This window comes from Canis aureus, chromosome 15 (assembly GCF_053574225.1).
Source record: "Canis aureus isolate CA01 chromosome 15, VMU_Caureus_v.1.0, whole genome shotgun sequence".
In the NCBI taxonomy this organism is placed as follows: domain Eukaryota; kingdom Metazoa; phylum Chordata; class Mammalia; order Carnivora; family Canidae; genus Canis; species Canis aureus.
Genome location: NC_135625.1, coordinates 9,256,856 through 9,272,982, shown reverse-complemented (window position 1 = coordinate 9,272,982; position 16,127 = coordinate 9,256,856). Strand labels below are relative to the sequence as shown.

General features: G+C 46.7%; 1 protein-coding gene across 1 annotated transcript; it reads left to right on the top strand.

The window, feature by feature from the left end:
- The first annotated feature begins 1,148 nt into the window (after window positions 1-1,148).
- LOC144284248 (ral guanine nucleotide dissociation stimulator-like) lies at window positions 1,149-5,389 on the top strand. The gene is made up of 6 exons (XM_077848571.1): window positions 1,149-1,341; window positions 1,729-1,839; window positions 2,442-2,635; window positions 3,234-3,293; window positions 4,187-4,380; window positions 4,618-5,389. The coding sequence occupies exons 1-6, from the start codon at window positions 1,204-1,206 to the stop codon at window positions 5,124-5,126; spliced, it is 1,206 nt and encodes a 401-aa protein (XP_077704697.1). The 5' UTR covers window positions 1,149-1,203; the 3' UTR covers window positions 5,127-5,389.
- The last annotated feature ends 10,738 nt before the right edge of the window (window positions 5,390-16,127 follow it).

Below are 16,127 nucleotides of genomic sequence, written 5' to 3'. Positions count from 1 at the left end.
CCAGGGGAAACGAGGGAAGGGCCCGGAACGCACGACAGGCAAGGGTTCGGGATGAGGACGGCCTCACCCCTTCTAGGCCAAGACCCCGACACCTTCTGTAGGGTTTGCCTTGGATTCAGGAGCCTAGGATCGTGGGGAGCTATTGCCCATCCCTGCCCCGGGGGGACTGTCATCTTCTGGGCCTCCAGAATGAGGGTACCGGTGCCCATGTGTGTGTGTGTGTGTGTGTGTGTGTTTGAGGAAAATAATCCCTTTATTTAAAATACCAAAATTCCAACTACTGTAAGATACCACATGTAAAAAACAAGACATAGTCTTGAGATGTAAAGGACACTGTCCCTAGAAAGTGCCTCTCTTTTTCTATTATTCTTTTTTTTTTAATTTGGCTAATGGTGTCTACTGACACATATTTGGAATGTAATCTATTTATCAGCCAGCTGTTCTGGCCCAATGTGGATTTAGGATTTTAAAACATGTGTGGCTTTAGAGCTGTATAATAAAGTATAATCTTAAAATAAAAGTATCTTTTTAAAAGACTCTTATCATCGACATCACTGGTGACAGCAATAAATAGCAGACATTGTAATAGGTAGTTTTTTGCAGTATTTTACAGGTAAACAGCCCTGCCATATAGGTAACATTAGTGTGTTAGTCCTGTGCACACAGGACCTCGTGGGCCTGGACGCATGTACACACCAAGGAAGAACGTGTGGGTGGAGGTATGTCCTGCAGGTGACACCCGCCTCCAAGGTCATAGATATGAGGCCTCAGTGGCCTGGGACGTCTGGGGGAAGCCCCCGCTAGGACACTCCCTATCCCACAGGCAAGATGCAGACCATCCCCGACGGGCACAACGACTTCTCCGGGGTCAAACCGGGGAAGACTGGACAGTCATGTCTGAACCCAGGTGTGTGTCCAAGCTGGGGCCCTGGGTGCACACAGTCCTTCCCTGGGGCCTGTGGACAGGGGTGTGGTTGTGTCACTGTGTGCACAGGCCATCGCCTGCAGGGAGGGGGGGCGTCGGCAGCACGAGCGCTGCCCCTGCAGCTTCCTCCAGGAGTGGGTCAGGGAGGGGGTCCCAGGAAGTGAGGTCACTGCCGTGTCACAGAGCCCAACAGAACAGGGAACCCCCGTAACCAGGCACCCGCATCCAGTGCAGCCCCAGCTCAGGCTCACTTGGCTGGAGACATCTGCTACTAGAAGATGTTCTCTTGCTGCCGGCCCACGTCTGGGGGCTCTGGCTCCCAGGAACCCCAGGGGTGCGGCTTGTTCCTATGCTGTAGGCAGTGGCTCCAGCATAGGTACCAAGGTGTCAGGGCGGTGATCAGGAGGCGCCGTCAGGTAACACAGCGCAGGCCAGGCCAGGCCCCCAGTGCCACCATCCTGGGAGCCTCATCCCCTCCTCCTCAGGTTCAGGGAACCAGGGATGTGTGGGCAGGTCCCATCCAGGCTGGGGGACGCTGCAGGGCGGCACATTCCCCGGGGATCCCTTCAGGGTCACCCTGATGTCAAGGTGGGCAGGGGGGAAACAGGGTTCCTGAGGTCCTCTACCCGCCCCAGAGTCACTCCGAGGCCCTGCAGCCACATCCCTTTGCTGTTCCCAGGGGCGGTGGGTGCCGCCTGCACTGTGGGGTGTCTGGGTAGAGGCAGCTGGGGGTGCGGCCCAGCCGAGGGGGCCAGACCGGGCGCTGAGGCCTCCTGCCTGGCTGCCGGGCACTGTCTCCACAGAGCTCCACCCGGGTCGTGGGGCGCGAGCGGGAGGAAGGGGTCGTCTGCCCCACAGCCTCCAGGAGCAGGGAGGTGCCCTGTGCAGCTAATGGAGGCCAGCGCGGGCTCAGGGTGAGTGCAGGGGCTGGGCCCCCCGACACCCGGGCCCCGATGCGGCAGGAAGGACCCGGGGTCCTAGAAGCCAGCCTGCTACCCCCTGGACCCCCCGACACTCCTGCTCCCACATGAGTCTGGATCCCCCCCTCCCCACACCTGCCCCCATGGCCCTGCCCCTGCCTGGGCCAGATGCAGAGTCCCTGCGCACAGATGTGTGGGAACATCAGAATAGAGCCCTCAGGGGAGGCCTGGTCCCCCGGGGGTTAGCACCTGCCTTCCCCCAGGCCTGATCTCCGAGGCCCGGGATCGAGCCCTGCCTTGGCTCTCTGCACGGGCTGCTTCTCCCTCTGTCTGTGTGGCTGCCTCTCTCGGTCACTCTCTCTGTGTCTCTGGAGGTCCTTGTAATGATCCAAATATTTTGAACATTTATCCTCTGAGATTGTTTCTTTATTGCATAGTTGGTCCTGTTTGTGTAAGAGACAGGCAGGGAGCTTGAGCGGGAGAGGGAGCCCCAGCTCCTCAAGCCCACGGGGCCCCAGCGCAGGGCCTGCCGGGGCGGGATCCCAGGCCTCCCGGCGGCTCCCTGCAGGCTGCACGTCCCCTCTGTCCCACCTCAGGGTGCAGGGGCCGCGGCCGGGAAGGGGCATCAGATCGTCCTGACCAAGCTCACCCGGACGGAGCTGCTGGAGTACAAAGTCCGACAACTGCTGCTCGCCTTGCAGCGCAGGGACGTCATCTACATCTTCAGCTTTTTAGAGGATTATCGTACATTTGCCACCACGGACGAGGTGTTGGACCTGCTGTTCACCGAGTGAGCACCTGCCCCTCCGCAGCCCAGGGCTGGGCCACCTGCTGCTGGGGAGGCTGGGGATGGTGTGAGCTTCCCGGCCTCGGGCTGCTCCCCCGCCTGGAGCAGGGTCCCCCAGGGCCTATTGAGGTCCTGGAGGGCAGCCCCGGGGCCTGGCCTGTGGCGGGTCGGCCAGAGGGGCTGTGCCTGTGCTCAGCAGCCGTCCTCCTCCCCGTGACCAGGCCTGTGCCTCCTCCCTGCCCCCCCCATCACCAGGGTCCTGAGCGGCCTGTTTCCCCATTGAAAGGGAGGTTTGAGAGTCCATCGGGGGTCTGTGTCCTGGGGCAGCCAGACAGGGAAACCCCGGGACCCCCCAAGCCCACTAAGATATGGGCCATGGGCCTGGCCAGAGCCCTTTCATGCTCAAGCCTTCAGGAGGCCCCAGCAGGTGCGGGCACTTCTCCGGGAGCTGCCCGTGGCCCCACGCACAAAGCTGACTGCCCCCGGGGCACAAAGCTGACTGCCCCCGGGGCAAGGCCTAGTCGGGGTCAGAGGGTGAAGCCCCTATGATGAGAGGTCGCGTCCACAGGACGATTCATGGGATGTCCCTGCTCTCCTCTAGGTATGGGTGCATCGCAGATGCGTGGGGTAACAACGATGTGGTCCTGCAGTGCTGGAAACTGTGAGTGACTCCGGCTCCTGCAGGAGGGCCTTCCCTCTCCTGGAGGGCAGCGAAGGGGCTGTGGGGCGGTGGGGGCCTGCCCCCTCACCCCACACATCTGCAATTCCCGTGACAGGGAAAAGGTCTAATGCCCCTTCTGGAAAAGAGCAAAGGAGAGCGGTGGATGGGGTGTGGGCTTGGTGGGAGGCACTGAGACCCCTCAGGGAGACCTTCTCCATGCCCCCCCAACCCTCTCTCTGCCCCACACCTGGAGCCCAGAGCAGAGGGGGTGGGGAGCATCGTACTCCCCAGTCTGGTGGCACCTGGACCCGGGGGAACAGCAGATGCTCAGGAGGGCCGGTGAGGGCTCCCGGACCAGGCGGCCCCCGCCCCGTGGGAGAAGGGAGATTAGAGTCAGTGGAAGGACACCCCCGGGGGCCCCTCGGGAGGGAGGCAGCACAGAGACACAGGAAGGAAGGTGGCGGTCCCGGGCGGCTCCTGGCAAGGCCTGGCAGGACACAGAGCCCGAGCCCTCCTGCCTTGGAGCTTCCCAGAGCAACAGTGTGTGCAGTGAGGGCAATGACAGGCCAGACGCCCCCCGTCCCCTGATGCCTGCCGGTGGACTTAAGGGGCAGGTGGGCAGGGACCAGGCTGAGGAGGGAGCCCTGCTTCCCCAGGAGAGACGCTGATGGTCACCCCGCTGGGCCTGGGCTCCCCACACAGAGGTTGCATCCCAGCCCCTCCTCGGGGAGCAGGCCTGTGGCAGGCAGGACCACCAGGTGGCAGGGGGACGAGGAGCAGGACTGGTCTCCGACACCCTGCGCGGAAGGCCGGGTCCTGCAGGGCTTCCCCGGGACACCTGCATGTGACAGAGCCCTGTCTTCTGATGCCTGTTCCCGCCTGTCCCTCCCCAGGGCCATGTCCTTCATGATGGAAATATGGCTGAATTATTATGGGGACGACTTTCATCAGTTCCCAGAATTTCCCTCCCTTATAAAACTCCTGGAATTGTTAAGACAGCACATGCCAGGCACAGATGCGCATCTCCGGGCCCTGCGTCACCTGAGGCAATTCAGACGCCTCCATGCAGCAGAGCGAGAGGCTGGGGGTGAGGAGGACTGGGGGTGGCCGAGCTGGGGATGTGGGGGGCCGCAGATCCAGCCTCCTTGCTGCTGGACCAGGAGCAGGGGGTGGGCTCACACCCCACCCCACGGGCTGCAGCCTGGGGACACCTCCCAGGGCTCTTGCCCTCACACACATCGAGTGGCGGGAAGAGTGGCCTTGATTTGGGAGGGACGTGGACAGTCTGTCCTGGTGGTGATACTTTGTCTTCTTGGATCTACAGCTTCGGCCCGAGGAAAACACCCTGAACCCACTCTGGAATGCACCCCAGCTCCAACCGTGGGGCCTGCTGCCCCGTGGGGCCTGGCTGCTGGGGCTGAGGGCTTGGCCTGCGATGAGCCGCCTGCTGGGGAGGCAAAGCCCCTGCAGATAGTGGTCACTGCTGCCCTGCAGGAGCCCCCTGCACCCCTGGGAGCCCTGGAAGAGGAGCAGGCACCACCCCCTGCTCTCGAGGTCGTGGATGTGCCCCAGCCACCTCCTAACTTGATGGAGCAACTGGCCTCGGGGATGGAGCAACCTGTTGAACCACCCGAGGAGCCCGCCCCAGCTCCAACTGTGGAGCCTGGGGAAGGTTCCGGGTCTGAAGGGATAGTGGCTGCTGGAGATGAGGACTTGGTCAAGGCAGAGATGCTGGCTCCTGAGGTGAAGGTGGTGCACGTGCTGGTCGAACCTATGTTTCCCTGCCCCTATGAGGAGGAGCCACCTGCTCCCATGGCCACCCCGGAAGAGTAGGCCCTGGTGCCTGCAATCGGGGTCCCCAGAGGGCCAGACCTGCAACCTGCCTCTGGAACAACCTGCTTCGATCCGTTAGCAGCCCCCTGACCACCTCGGGGGCCCGCCCCAGCTCCCACCGCGGGGCTCGTGATGGCTACAGCCCAACAGAGGCTTGCCCTCCCCTGTTATTTCACTGTTTCTATTTTTTGAGTTTTTCTTTAACCTGTATAATAGCTTATAGAGTTTTATTGCAATAAAGGATAAGTTAACTTCACACAAAATTGACTCTGATGCTTTTAAATTACACATCGTGGTACTTTAGGTCCATTCACAGTGTCAGAGGCCCCAGAGCCCAGGGCACTGGGAGACACAGCCGAGGATCTGGGGCTCCCCCAGCACAGGCAGAGGCCGGGAGGACAAAGGACAGCCAGGTCTCTCCTGCCGCCGGGTGGCCCCGAGCTGTGCAGATCGTGCCCCTACCCTGGAGCACCCAGACCCCTGCACATTGGGAGCTGCAGTAGTTACTGTGGGAGCTGACTCCAGAGCTGGACAGCTGGCCGCCGCTACTGTGGTTGTCCCTCCTGGTGTCACCCTGTACCTTGGCCTGAGCAGGGCCTCACAGGATAAAGAATCCCACTGAATTGTAGACCTGGTAGAGGGCTGGGCAGCTCCCCCAGGTGCACACACCTGAGAATCAGCACAGCAGGCCCCTCCCCCAGAAGACCAGCTCGAAGGTCAGAGGAAAAGCAAGTTATTGACCAAGCAGCCTGGAAAGTTCCAGGGGAAGTCAAGGGATTTACAGTATATGGAATCAGAGGATACTCCCCTTGTTTTTTCTTTTCTGTTTGTTTCTGTTGTTTCCCCACCCCCTTTTTTCTTCTTTTTTATTTCTTCTTTTTTTTCCCCCTTTTTCTCCTTTTTCCAGTACAACATGTTGTTGGCCACTCTGCACTGAGCAAACTGACTAGAAGGAAAAACTCACCTCAATACTAAAAATCAGAAACAGTCCTCTCTCCCACAGAGTTACAAAATTTCGAATACAATTCAATGTCAGAAAGCCAATTCAGAAGCACTATTATACAACTACTGGTGGCTCTAGAAAAAAGCATAAAAGATTCAAGAGACTTCATGACTGCAGAATTTAGAGCTAATCAGGCCAAAATTAAAAATCAATTAAATGAGATGCAATCAAAACTGGAGGTCCTAACGACAAGGGTTAACGAGGTAGAAGAACGAGTGAGTGACATAGAAGACAAGTTGATGGCAAGTATGGAAACTGAGTAAAAAAATAGAAAGACAATTAAAAGACCATGAGGATAGGTTAAGGGAAATAAATCACAGCCTCAGAAGGAAAAATCTACGTTTAATTGGGGTTCCTGAGGGCGCCGCAAGGGACAGAGGTCCAGAAACTGTATTTGAACAAATCATAGCTGAGAACTTCCCTAACTGGGGGAGGGTAATAGGCATTCAGATCCAGGAGATAGAGAGATCCCCCCCTAAAATCAATAAAAATCGTCAACACCTCGACATTTAATAGTGAAGCTTTGCAAATTCCAAACATAAAGAGAAGATCCTTAAAGCAGCAAGAGATAAGAAATCACTAACTTTTATGGGGAGAAGCATTAGGACAATAGCAGACCTCTCCACAGAGACCTGGCAGGCGAGAAAGCGTCAGCAGGATATAGTCAGGGTCCTAAATGAAAAGAACCTGCAGCCAAGAATACTTTATCCAGCAAGGCTCTCATTCAGAATAGCAGGAGAGATAAAGAGCTTCCAAGATAGGCAGAAACTGAAAGAATATGTGACCACCAAGCTGGCTCTGCCAGAAATATTAAGGGGGACCCTGTGAAAGAAAGAGGAGGTCCAAGGGAACTATCCACAAAAACAGGGACTGAATAGGTATCATGATGACACTAAATCCATATCTTTCAATAGTAACTCTGAACGTGAATGGGCTTAATGACCCCATCAGAAGGTGCAGGGTTTCAGACTGGATAAAAAAGCAAGACCCATCTATTTGCTGTCTTCAAGAGACTCATTTTGGACAAAAGGACACCTACAGCCTGAAAATAAAAGGTTGGAGAACCATGGACCATTCAAATGGTCCTCAAAAGAAAGCAGGGGTAGCCATCCTTATATCAGAGAAATTAAAGTGTGTCCCAAAGACTGTAGTGAGAGATGAAGAGGGACACTATATCATACTAAAAGGATCTATCCAACAAGAGGACCTAACAATCATGAATATTTATGCCCCGAATGTGGAAGCCGCCAAGTATATCAGTCAATTAATAACCAAAGTTAAGACATACTTAAATAATAAAACACTTATACTTGGTGACTGGAATATAGCACTTTCTACAATTGACAGGTCTTCTAAGCACAACATCTCCAAAGAAACAAGAGCTTTAAATGCTTCACTGGACCAGATGGATTTCACAGATAGTTACAGAACTTTACATCCAAATGCAGCTGAATACACGTTCTTCTCAAGTGCACATGGAGCTTTCTCCAGAATAGACCACATACTGGGTCACACATCAGGTCTTAACGGATACTAAAAGATTGGGATTGTCCCCTGCATAGTTTCAGACCATAATGCTTTGAAACTAGAACTATATCACAAGAAGAAGTTTGGAAGAATTTCAAACGTGGAGGTTAAGGACCATCCTGCTAAAAGATGAAAGGGTCAACCAGGAAATCAGAGAAGAATTTAAAAGATTCATGGAAACTAATGAGAATCTTTGGGATGCAGCAAAAGCAGTCCTGAGGGGGAAATACATCGCAATACAAGCATCCATTGAAAAACTGGAGAGAACCCAAATACGAAAGCTAACCTTGCACTTAAAGGAGCTGGAGACAGAACAGCAAATAGATCCTACACCCCGCAGAAGAAGAGAGTTAATAAAGATTTGAGCAGAACTCAATGAAATGGAGACCAGAAGAACTGTGGAACAGATCAACAAAACCAGGAGATGGTTCTTTGAAAGAATTAATAAGATAGATAAACCATTAGCCAGCCTTATTAAAAAGAAGACAGAAAAGACTCAAATTAATAAAATCATGAATGAGAAAGGAGAGATCAGCACCAACACCAAGGAAATGGAAACAATTTTTAAAACTTATTATGAGCAGCTATACGCCAATAAATTAGGCAATCTAGAAGAAATGGACAGATTTCTGGAGAACCACAAACTACCAAAACTGGAACAGGAAGAAATAGAAAACCTGAACAGGCCGATAACCAGGGAGGAAATTGAAGCAGTCATCATAAACCTCCCAAGACACAAAAAGTCCAGGTCCAGATGGCTTCCCTGGGGAATTCTATCAAACACTTAAAGAAGAGACTGTACCTATTCTACTACAGCTGTTTAAAAGACAGAAAAAGATGGAGTACTTCCAAACTTCCTCTATGAGGCCAGCATCACCTTAATTCCAAAACCAGACAAAGACCCCACCAAAAAGGAGAATTAGAGACCAATATCCCTGAGGAACACAGATGCAAACATTCTCAACGAGATACCAGCCAATAGGATCCAACAATACATTAAGAAGATTATTCACCATGATCAAGTGGGATTTATCCCCGGGATGCAAGGCTGGTTCAACACTCGTAAAGCAATCAGTGTGATTGATCAGATCATCAAGAGAAAAAACAAGAACCGTATGATCCTTTCAATAGATGCAGAGAAAGCATTTGACAAAATATAGCATCCATTCCCGATCAAAACTCTTCAGAGTGTAGGGATAGAGGGACCATTCCTCAGCATCTTAAAAGTCGTCTACGAAAAACCCAAACAAATGTCATTCTCAATGGGGAAACACTGGGAGCCTTTCCCCTAAGATCAGGAATGAGACAGGGTTGTCCACTCTCACCGTTGCTATTCAATATAGTACTAGAAGTCCTAGCTTCAGCAATCAGGCAACAAAAATAAATAAAAGGCATTCAAATTGGCAAAGAAGTCAAACTCTCCCTCTTCCCAGATGACATGATACTGTACATAGAAAACCCAAAAGCCTCCACCCCAAGATTGCTAGAACTCGTACAGCAATTTGGCAGTGTGGCAGGATACAAAATCAATGCCCAAAGTCAGTGGCATTTGTATACACTAACAATAAGTCTGAAGAAAGAGAAATTAAGGAGTCAATCCCATTTACAATTGCACCCAAAAGCATAAGATATCTAGGAATCAACCTAACCAAAGGGGTAAAGGATCTATACCTGAAAAACCACAGAACACTTCTGAAAGAAATTGAGGAAGACACAAAGAGATGGAAATATATTCCATGCCCATGGATTGGAAGAATTAATATTGTGAAAATGTCAATGCTACCCAGGGCAATTTACACATTCAATGCAATCCTTATTAAAATACCATGGACTTTCTTCAGAGAGTTGGAACAAATTATCTTAAGATTAGTGTGGAATCAGAAAAGACTTCGAATACCCAGGGATTTATTGAAAAAGAAAACCATAGCTGGGGGCATCACAATGCCAGATTTCAGGTTGTACTACAAAGCTGTGGTCATCAAGACAGTGTGGTCCTGGCACAAAAAAAGACACATAGATCAATGGAACAGAATAGAGAATCCAGAAGTGGGCCCTCGACTTTAAGGTCAACTAATATTCGACAAAGGAGGGAAGACTATCCACTGGAAAAAAGACAGTCTCTTCAGTAAATGGTGCTGGGAAAATTGGACATCCACATGCAGAAGAAAGAAACTAGACCACTCTCTTCCACCAGACACAAAGATAAACTCAAAATGGATGAAAGATCTAAATGTGAGACAAGATTCCATCAAAATCCTAGAGGAGAACACAGCAACACCCTTTTTGAACTTGGCCATGGCAACTTCTTGCAAGATACATCCATGAAGGCAAGGGAAACAAAAGCAAAAATGAACTATTGGGACTTCATCAAGATAAGAAGCTTTTGCATAGCAAAGAAACAGTCAACAAAACTAAAAGACAACCTACAGAATGGGAGAAGATATTTGCAAAAGACGTATCAGATAAAGGGCTAGTTTCCAAGATCTATAAAGAACTTCTTAAACTCAACAGCAAAGAAACAAACAATCCAATCATGAAATGGGCAACAGACTTAAACAGAAATCTCACAGCGGAAGACATAGACATGGCCAACACACACATGAGAAAATGCTCTGCATCACTTGCCATCAGGGAAATACAAATCAAAACCACCAGGGAGAAGAAATGTGTGGGAAATATCAGAAAGGGAGACAGAACGTAAAGACTGCTAACTCTGGGAAACGAACTAGGGGTGGTAGAAGGAGAGGAGGGCGGGGGGTGGGAGTGAATGGGTGACGGGCACTGGGTATTATTCTGTATGTTAGTAAATTGAACACCAATAAAAAAATAATAAATTAAAAAAAAAAGATAAAAAAATAAATAAATAAAATGATGGGTTTAAAAATATGAAAAAAAAAAAAAACCACCATGAGATACCACCTCACACCAGTGAGAATGGGGGAAATTAACAAGACAGGAAACCACAAATTTGGAGAGGATGTGGAGAAAGGGGAACCCTCCTGCACTGTTGGTGGGAACGTGACCTGGTGCAGCCACTCTGGAAAACTGTGGAGGTTCCTCAAATAGTTAAAAATAGAACTGCCCTAAGACCCAGCAATTGCACTGCTGGGGATTTACCCCAAAGATACAGATGCAGGGAAACGCCGGGACACCTGCACCCCAATGTTTCTAGCAGCAATGTCCACAATAGCCAAACTGTGGAAGGAGGCTCAGTGTCCATTGAAAGATGAGTGGATAAAGAAGCTGTGGTCTCTGTATACAATGGAATATTCCTCAGCCATTAGAAACGACAAATACCCACCATTTGCTTCAACGTGGATGGAACTGGAGGGTATGATGCTGAGTGAAGTAAGTCAATCAGAGAAGGACAAACAGTGTATGTTCTCATTCATTTGGGGAAAATAAATAATAGTGAAAGGGAATATAAGGGAAGGGAGAAGAAATGTGTGGGAAATATCAGAAAGGGAGACAGAACATAAAGACTCCTAATTCTGGGAAACGAACTGGGGGTGGTGGAAGGGGAGGAGGTGGGGGTGAGTGGGTGACGGGCACTGAGGGGGACACTTGACGGGATGAGCACTGGGTGTTATTCTGTATGTTGGTAAATTGAACTCCAATAAAAATTATTTTATTAAAAAAAGAAAGAAAGAAATTAAGGGCTAATAATAAAAAGAAAAAGAAAAAAGAACAGGTAAAAGTGCATAAGTAAGCCTAAAGAAAGAAAGCTACTTATGATGACAGAGACAATAACTAAGTATATAGAAAGAAACATACAATAAGGAAATCTGCAAAGGAATAAATTATTCATTTAAAGGGTTAAATTGGAAACAAACAAAAATATCACACAATACCAGCAGAAATGCATATATTTTTCAGAGCACCATGATTTAGGAATGCCTTAGAATCTTAACCTCTTAGGCCAGACTTATTAGTATGGAGTATTTTCCAGGTATCATTGTTTTTAGGTTGAACTGAATAGATTCTTGTAAGTTTTTTGGCCCTCAATTTTTAAAACATAGTTACTTTGGACTAGGGGTACATTACAAAATAAATATTTTTAAAAATTGCTTAAACACACGCACACGCACACACACAAAACATCAAAAACACAGCAGGATTAATTAAGAATAAATGAAAGGAAACATGCTAATATCAAGAATAAAAATTGGAAATTCACTTTAAGTTCTGTAGACATTTCAAAACTCAGAGTATTTTAGAGCAACTTTTATAATAATAAACTTATAATTAAATTATAGAAGTTGTTTGAAAACCAATCTTAAGTAAAAATAGTAAAAAAATGAAAACTTTGCTGTATAGTTTTTAAAAATTGAATTTTAAACTAAAATTCTATTCACATATGGCTTGTCTTATTAATTATTCATATTTAAAGAGAATATTTCACCAATTGTATGTAAGCTTTCCTGGAGAAGAAAAAGACAAAAAAAAGAGGCTCACTATATTGCTACAGTGAGCCAACATAATTTTAATATTAAAATCTGACAAAACATAATATGGACATAAAATTACAGACTAACGTATTTTATTAGCAAAGAGGGAAAAAATGTTAAAACATTAGCAAACTGAATCCAGCAATATATTTAAATAATGATATGACCACGGAATGAAAGGAACAAAGAATTACTATTATAAAATCAATGGATTTAATTTATTATACAAACAGAAAAAATAAAAAATATGAACATCCTAATAGATTCAGAAAAAGCAAATGATACAGTTGGGCTCCCACCTTAAAACTTTCCAAGCCAAATCGGGGCACCAGGGTGGCTCAGTCAGTTAAGCATCTGCCTTCAGCTCAGGTCATGATCTCAGGGTCATCCTGGGAGGGACCCCTGCATGGGGCACCCTGCTCAGTGAGGCGTCTGCTTCTCCCTCTCCTTCTGCCTTTCCCCCAGCTTGTGCTGGCTCTTGCTCACTCGCTCTCTCCCTCTCTAATACGTAAAATCTTTAAAAATATTCCAAGCCAAAGGATAGAATGAAACCTTGAAAAATCTGATAAAAATTTTTTTGGCTGAGATACTCGCTAGTTATCAAATACCCATGTGCTCTTGCATATTCCCCATCTTCCAGTGTAGTTAAGTTGACTGAGCCACTTGTTGATACCCAGTCAAAAATCTGTGAGCAAAAGCATGGACTACCTGGAACATCAATCATCCTCCAGTTGTCTTTCTTTCAAAGAAGCAAACATTCCTTGTAAAATGAGAAAAATCACAGATGGAGAAGAACCTTTCAGAGCCATAGTCACAGAACACAAAATTCACTCTGCTTGATTTCTAGAAATGTTTATTGTAGGATACCATAGACTAGAATGAGTTGTATTTCCCACTCCCTCTGACTGTAATAAGGGCAACATTTTATAATGAAATAAAATAGCATTTCATTTTAAGAAATGGGTTAAGTCAGTTAAGTGTATGATTCCTGGTTTTGGCTCAGGTCATGATCTCATGGGTCTTGAGATGGAGCCTGGATTGAGCTCCCAGGTGAGCAGGGAATCTCCTTGAAGATTCTTTCCCTCTGTCCCACCCTCCTGACTCATACATGTATTCTCTCTCTCTCTCTCAAATAAATAAGTCTTTAAACAAATAAGTAAATTAAGATGTTATTTATTTCTACAAAATTCTAAGCATTACCTTTTTAGTCAGCATAAATGAAGTTTAATGGCATAGGTAGTAAAAACAGATGCTTGGAAAAAATAGCACTAACCAGGTGTAGTCTTCAAAATGATATTCCTCTATACTAAGTATAAAATCATTTGCCATGAATGGATCTCTGTGGGTGCCTGGAGAGTCCTCTGAGTAGTCTATGTGGTCCTTACCCCTGCTATGTACAATTTAATTAAAACACTACTAGCATGATACAATTGTAATTTGCCCTCCAGTCATAATAAAGTAGTAGACTTTTTCCCTACATGTAGTAAAACCTCAAAACTAATAAAGATAATATTTGAGAAAAAATATAATGGAATTTATGTGGAATTATGTAAAAAGGTGAGGGAAAACAAAACCCTGATGCTAAATAAGAAAAGCCAAGATGATGAGGAATATCAGTCATTAACAGAGAGGTAAAGTGGATGATAAATAAAAGAAAACAACAGAGGATAAACTAAGAAATATCTAAAACAAACAAACCCCAAAACAACAACAACAAAAAAAATAGCAACTCCAAATAAGCTCTAATATATCGATGTTAAAAAGTAAACGAGGTGGGATCCCTGGGTGGCAGCAGTTTACCGCCTGCTTTGGCCTGGGGCGCGATCCTGGAGACCTGGGATCGAATCCCACGTCGGGCTCCCGGTGCTGGGAGATCTCTCTCTCTCTGTGTGACTATCATAAATAAATAAAAATTAAAAAAAAAGTAAACGAGGTTTCAAAATTCTGTATTGCTGTGAGATTTTTTTTAAAATGCAGATTCCTGAACTGAAATAAAATGCAGAGGAAGAAATCATAGAATATGTATTTTTATTGTTTTATTTTTATTTTTTAAGATTTTATTTATTCATGAGAGACACAGAGAGAGAGAGGCAGAGACACAGGCAGAGGGACAAGCAGGCTCCCTGAGGGGAGCCCGTGAGGGACTTGATCCCAGGACCCCAGGATCACAACCTGAATCAAAGGCAGATGTTCAACCACTGAGATACCCAGGTGCTCATAGCACATCTATTTTTAAAGATACTTTCATAACAATAATGATAAAGATTAATTAAATACTTGTGAAATGCCAGATATATAGTTAATTGTTCCAAATCATTATATTATAAAATTGTCCCAGCAACTCAATAAGATATATACTGCTGTTCCAATTTTATCAACAAGTGAAGTTATTGGGGCTAAAAGAATCACTAAGTTCACACACAATAAACAGAAGCTTCAGAATTCAATTTCTATTGAAATTGCATATTCCTGTCTGACCTGTCTGACTCCAATGCATTCGCTCTTAAATACCACATAAAATGCTTTCTGTTATAAGGCACTATGTTGATCAACATATTTTTTAGGAAAGGAGATTTCAGATTTTAGGAGACAGATACAGAGAAGCACAGATGTATTGTCTGAATATTTTACAATAATTAAGTCTTATGCTGTATTTATCAATGATCCTGATGATAAAATAAGTTATCAAAAAAGGGAGGAATTAGAACAGCGATCCCTGACCAACAGGGTTCTACAATGGGAAAATAATTAATACTTTATTATTACAATGTGTTAACCCTACCAGAAATTGTGATGTTAAAACTAAGTAAGGACATCAATTTAATACATAAGACATAAATGAGACGTCCTTCTTCCTCCAAATATACATGCTAGCATCTTATCACCTTCTGCTCTGTTCAGGAATCTGGTACAATAACCATTGTTTTCAAGCATGATTAAGAAGAGACAATGAGAGACACAGATTTGAGTATGTTCTAAGAATCACACACCAGGGGGCACTTGGGCGGCTCAGCTGATGAAGGGACTGCCTTTTGCTCAAGTCATGATCTGGGGTCTTGGGATGGAGCCCCATATGTGGCTCCCTGCTCAGCGGGGAGTCCGCTTCTTCCTCTCTCTCTGCCCCTTCTTCTGCTAGTGCTCTTCCTCTCTCTCTCTCTCTCAAATATATAGATAAATTAATTAATTAATCAATTGATTTAAAAAATGAAAAAAAAATCAGACAATTTACTTGAAAATGTAACCAAAGAGGAGAGAGAGAAACTACATCATGAGTTTCTGTCATATTTATTTATTTATGACCGTCACACACACACACACACACACACACACAGAGAGAGAGAGAGAGAGAGAGAGAGAGAGAGGCAGAGACACAGGCAGAGGGAGAAGCAGGCTCCATGCACCGGGAGCCCGACCTGGGACTGGATCCCGGGTCCCCAGGATCGCACCCTGGGCCAAAGGCAGTGCCAAACAGCTGCGCCACCCAGGGATCCCGAGTTTCTGTCTTTTAACAATGATCCTTCCTGCCAGCAAAATCAAGATGTCTGATTATTTCAAATCCCGGTAGGTAGTTCTTTGTCTTGGGGACTGGGAGAGAGAGCTGGAAAATCCGAAGGGAGAAGACAGGCAAAAGAAATTTTCTGGAAATGAAAAAAAAAAAAAGTCTCCTTCTGTATATTGAAAAACACCCTTCACCATTTTGTCACCCTACTCTCTGTGTACACACCAAACCTGGGTGGATATAGCCAAGGACCTTCTCCAGTGTTCCACTAAGCTGCTGAGCTAGTTGGATCAAGACCGCATTGACTCGTATGAATAAACTCACTGCCTACCCCAAGCCATTGAGGCTAGTGTGTTTTAGTACTGAGAAGAGGATGGATTTTTATTTTTATTTAGGATGGATTTTTAAAAACACAACGTGATATATTACTATTAGTCTGTTTTTGCACGGCAAGACAAAGCATGGTCATGGCAAAGCAAAGAACAGCTTATCAACAATATTTATTTCTTATTCATTGTACATGA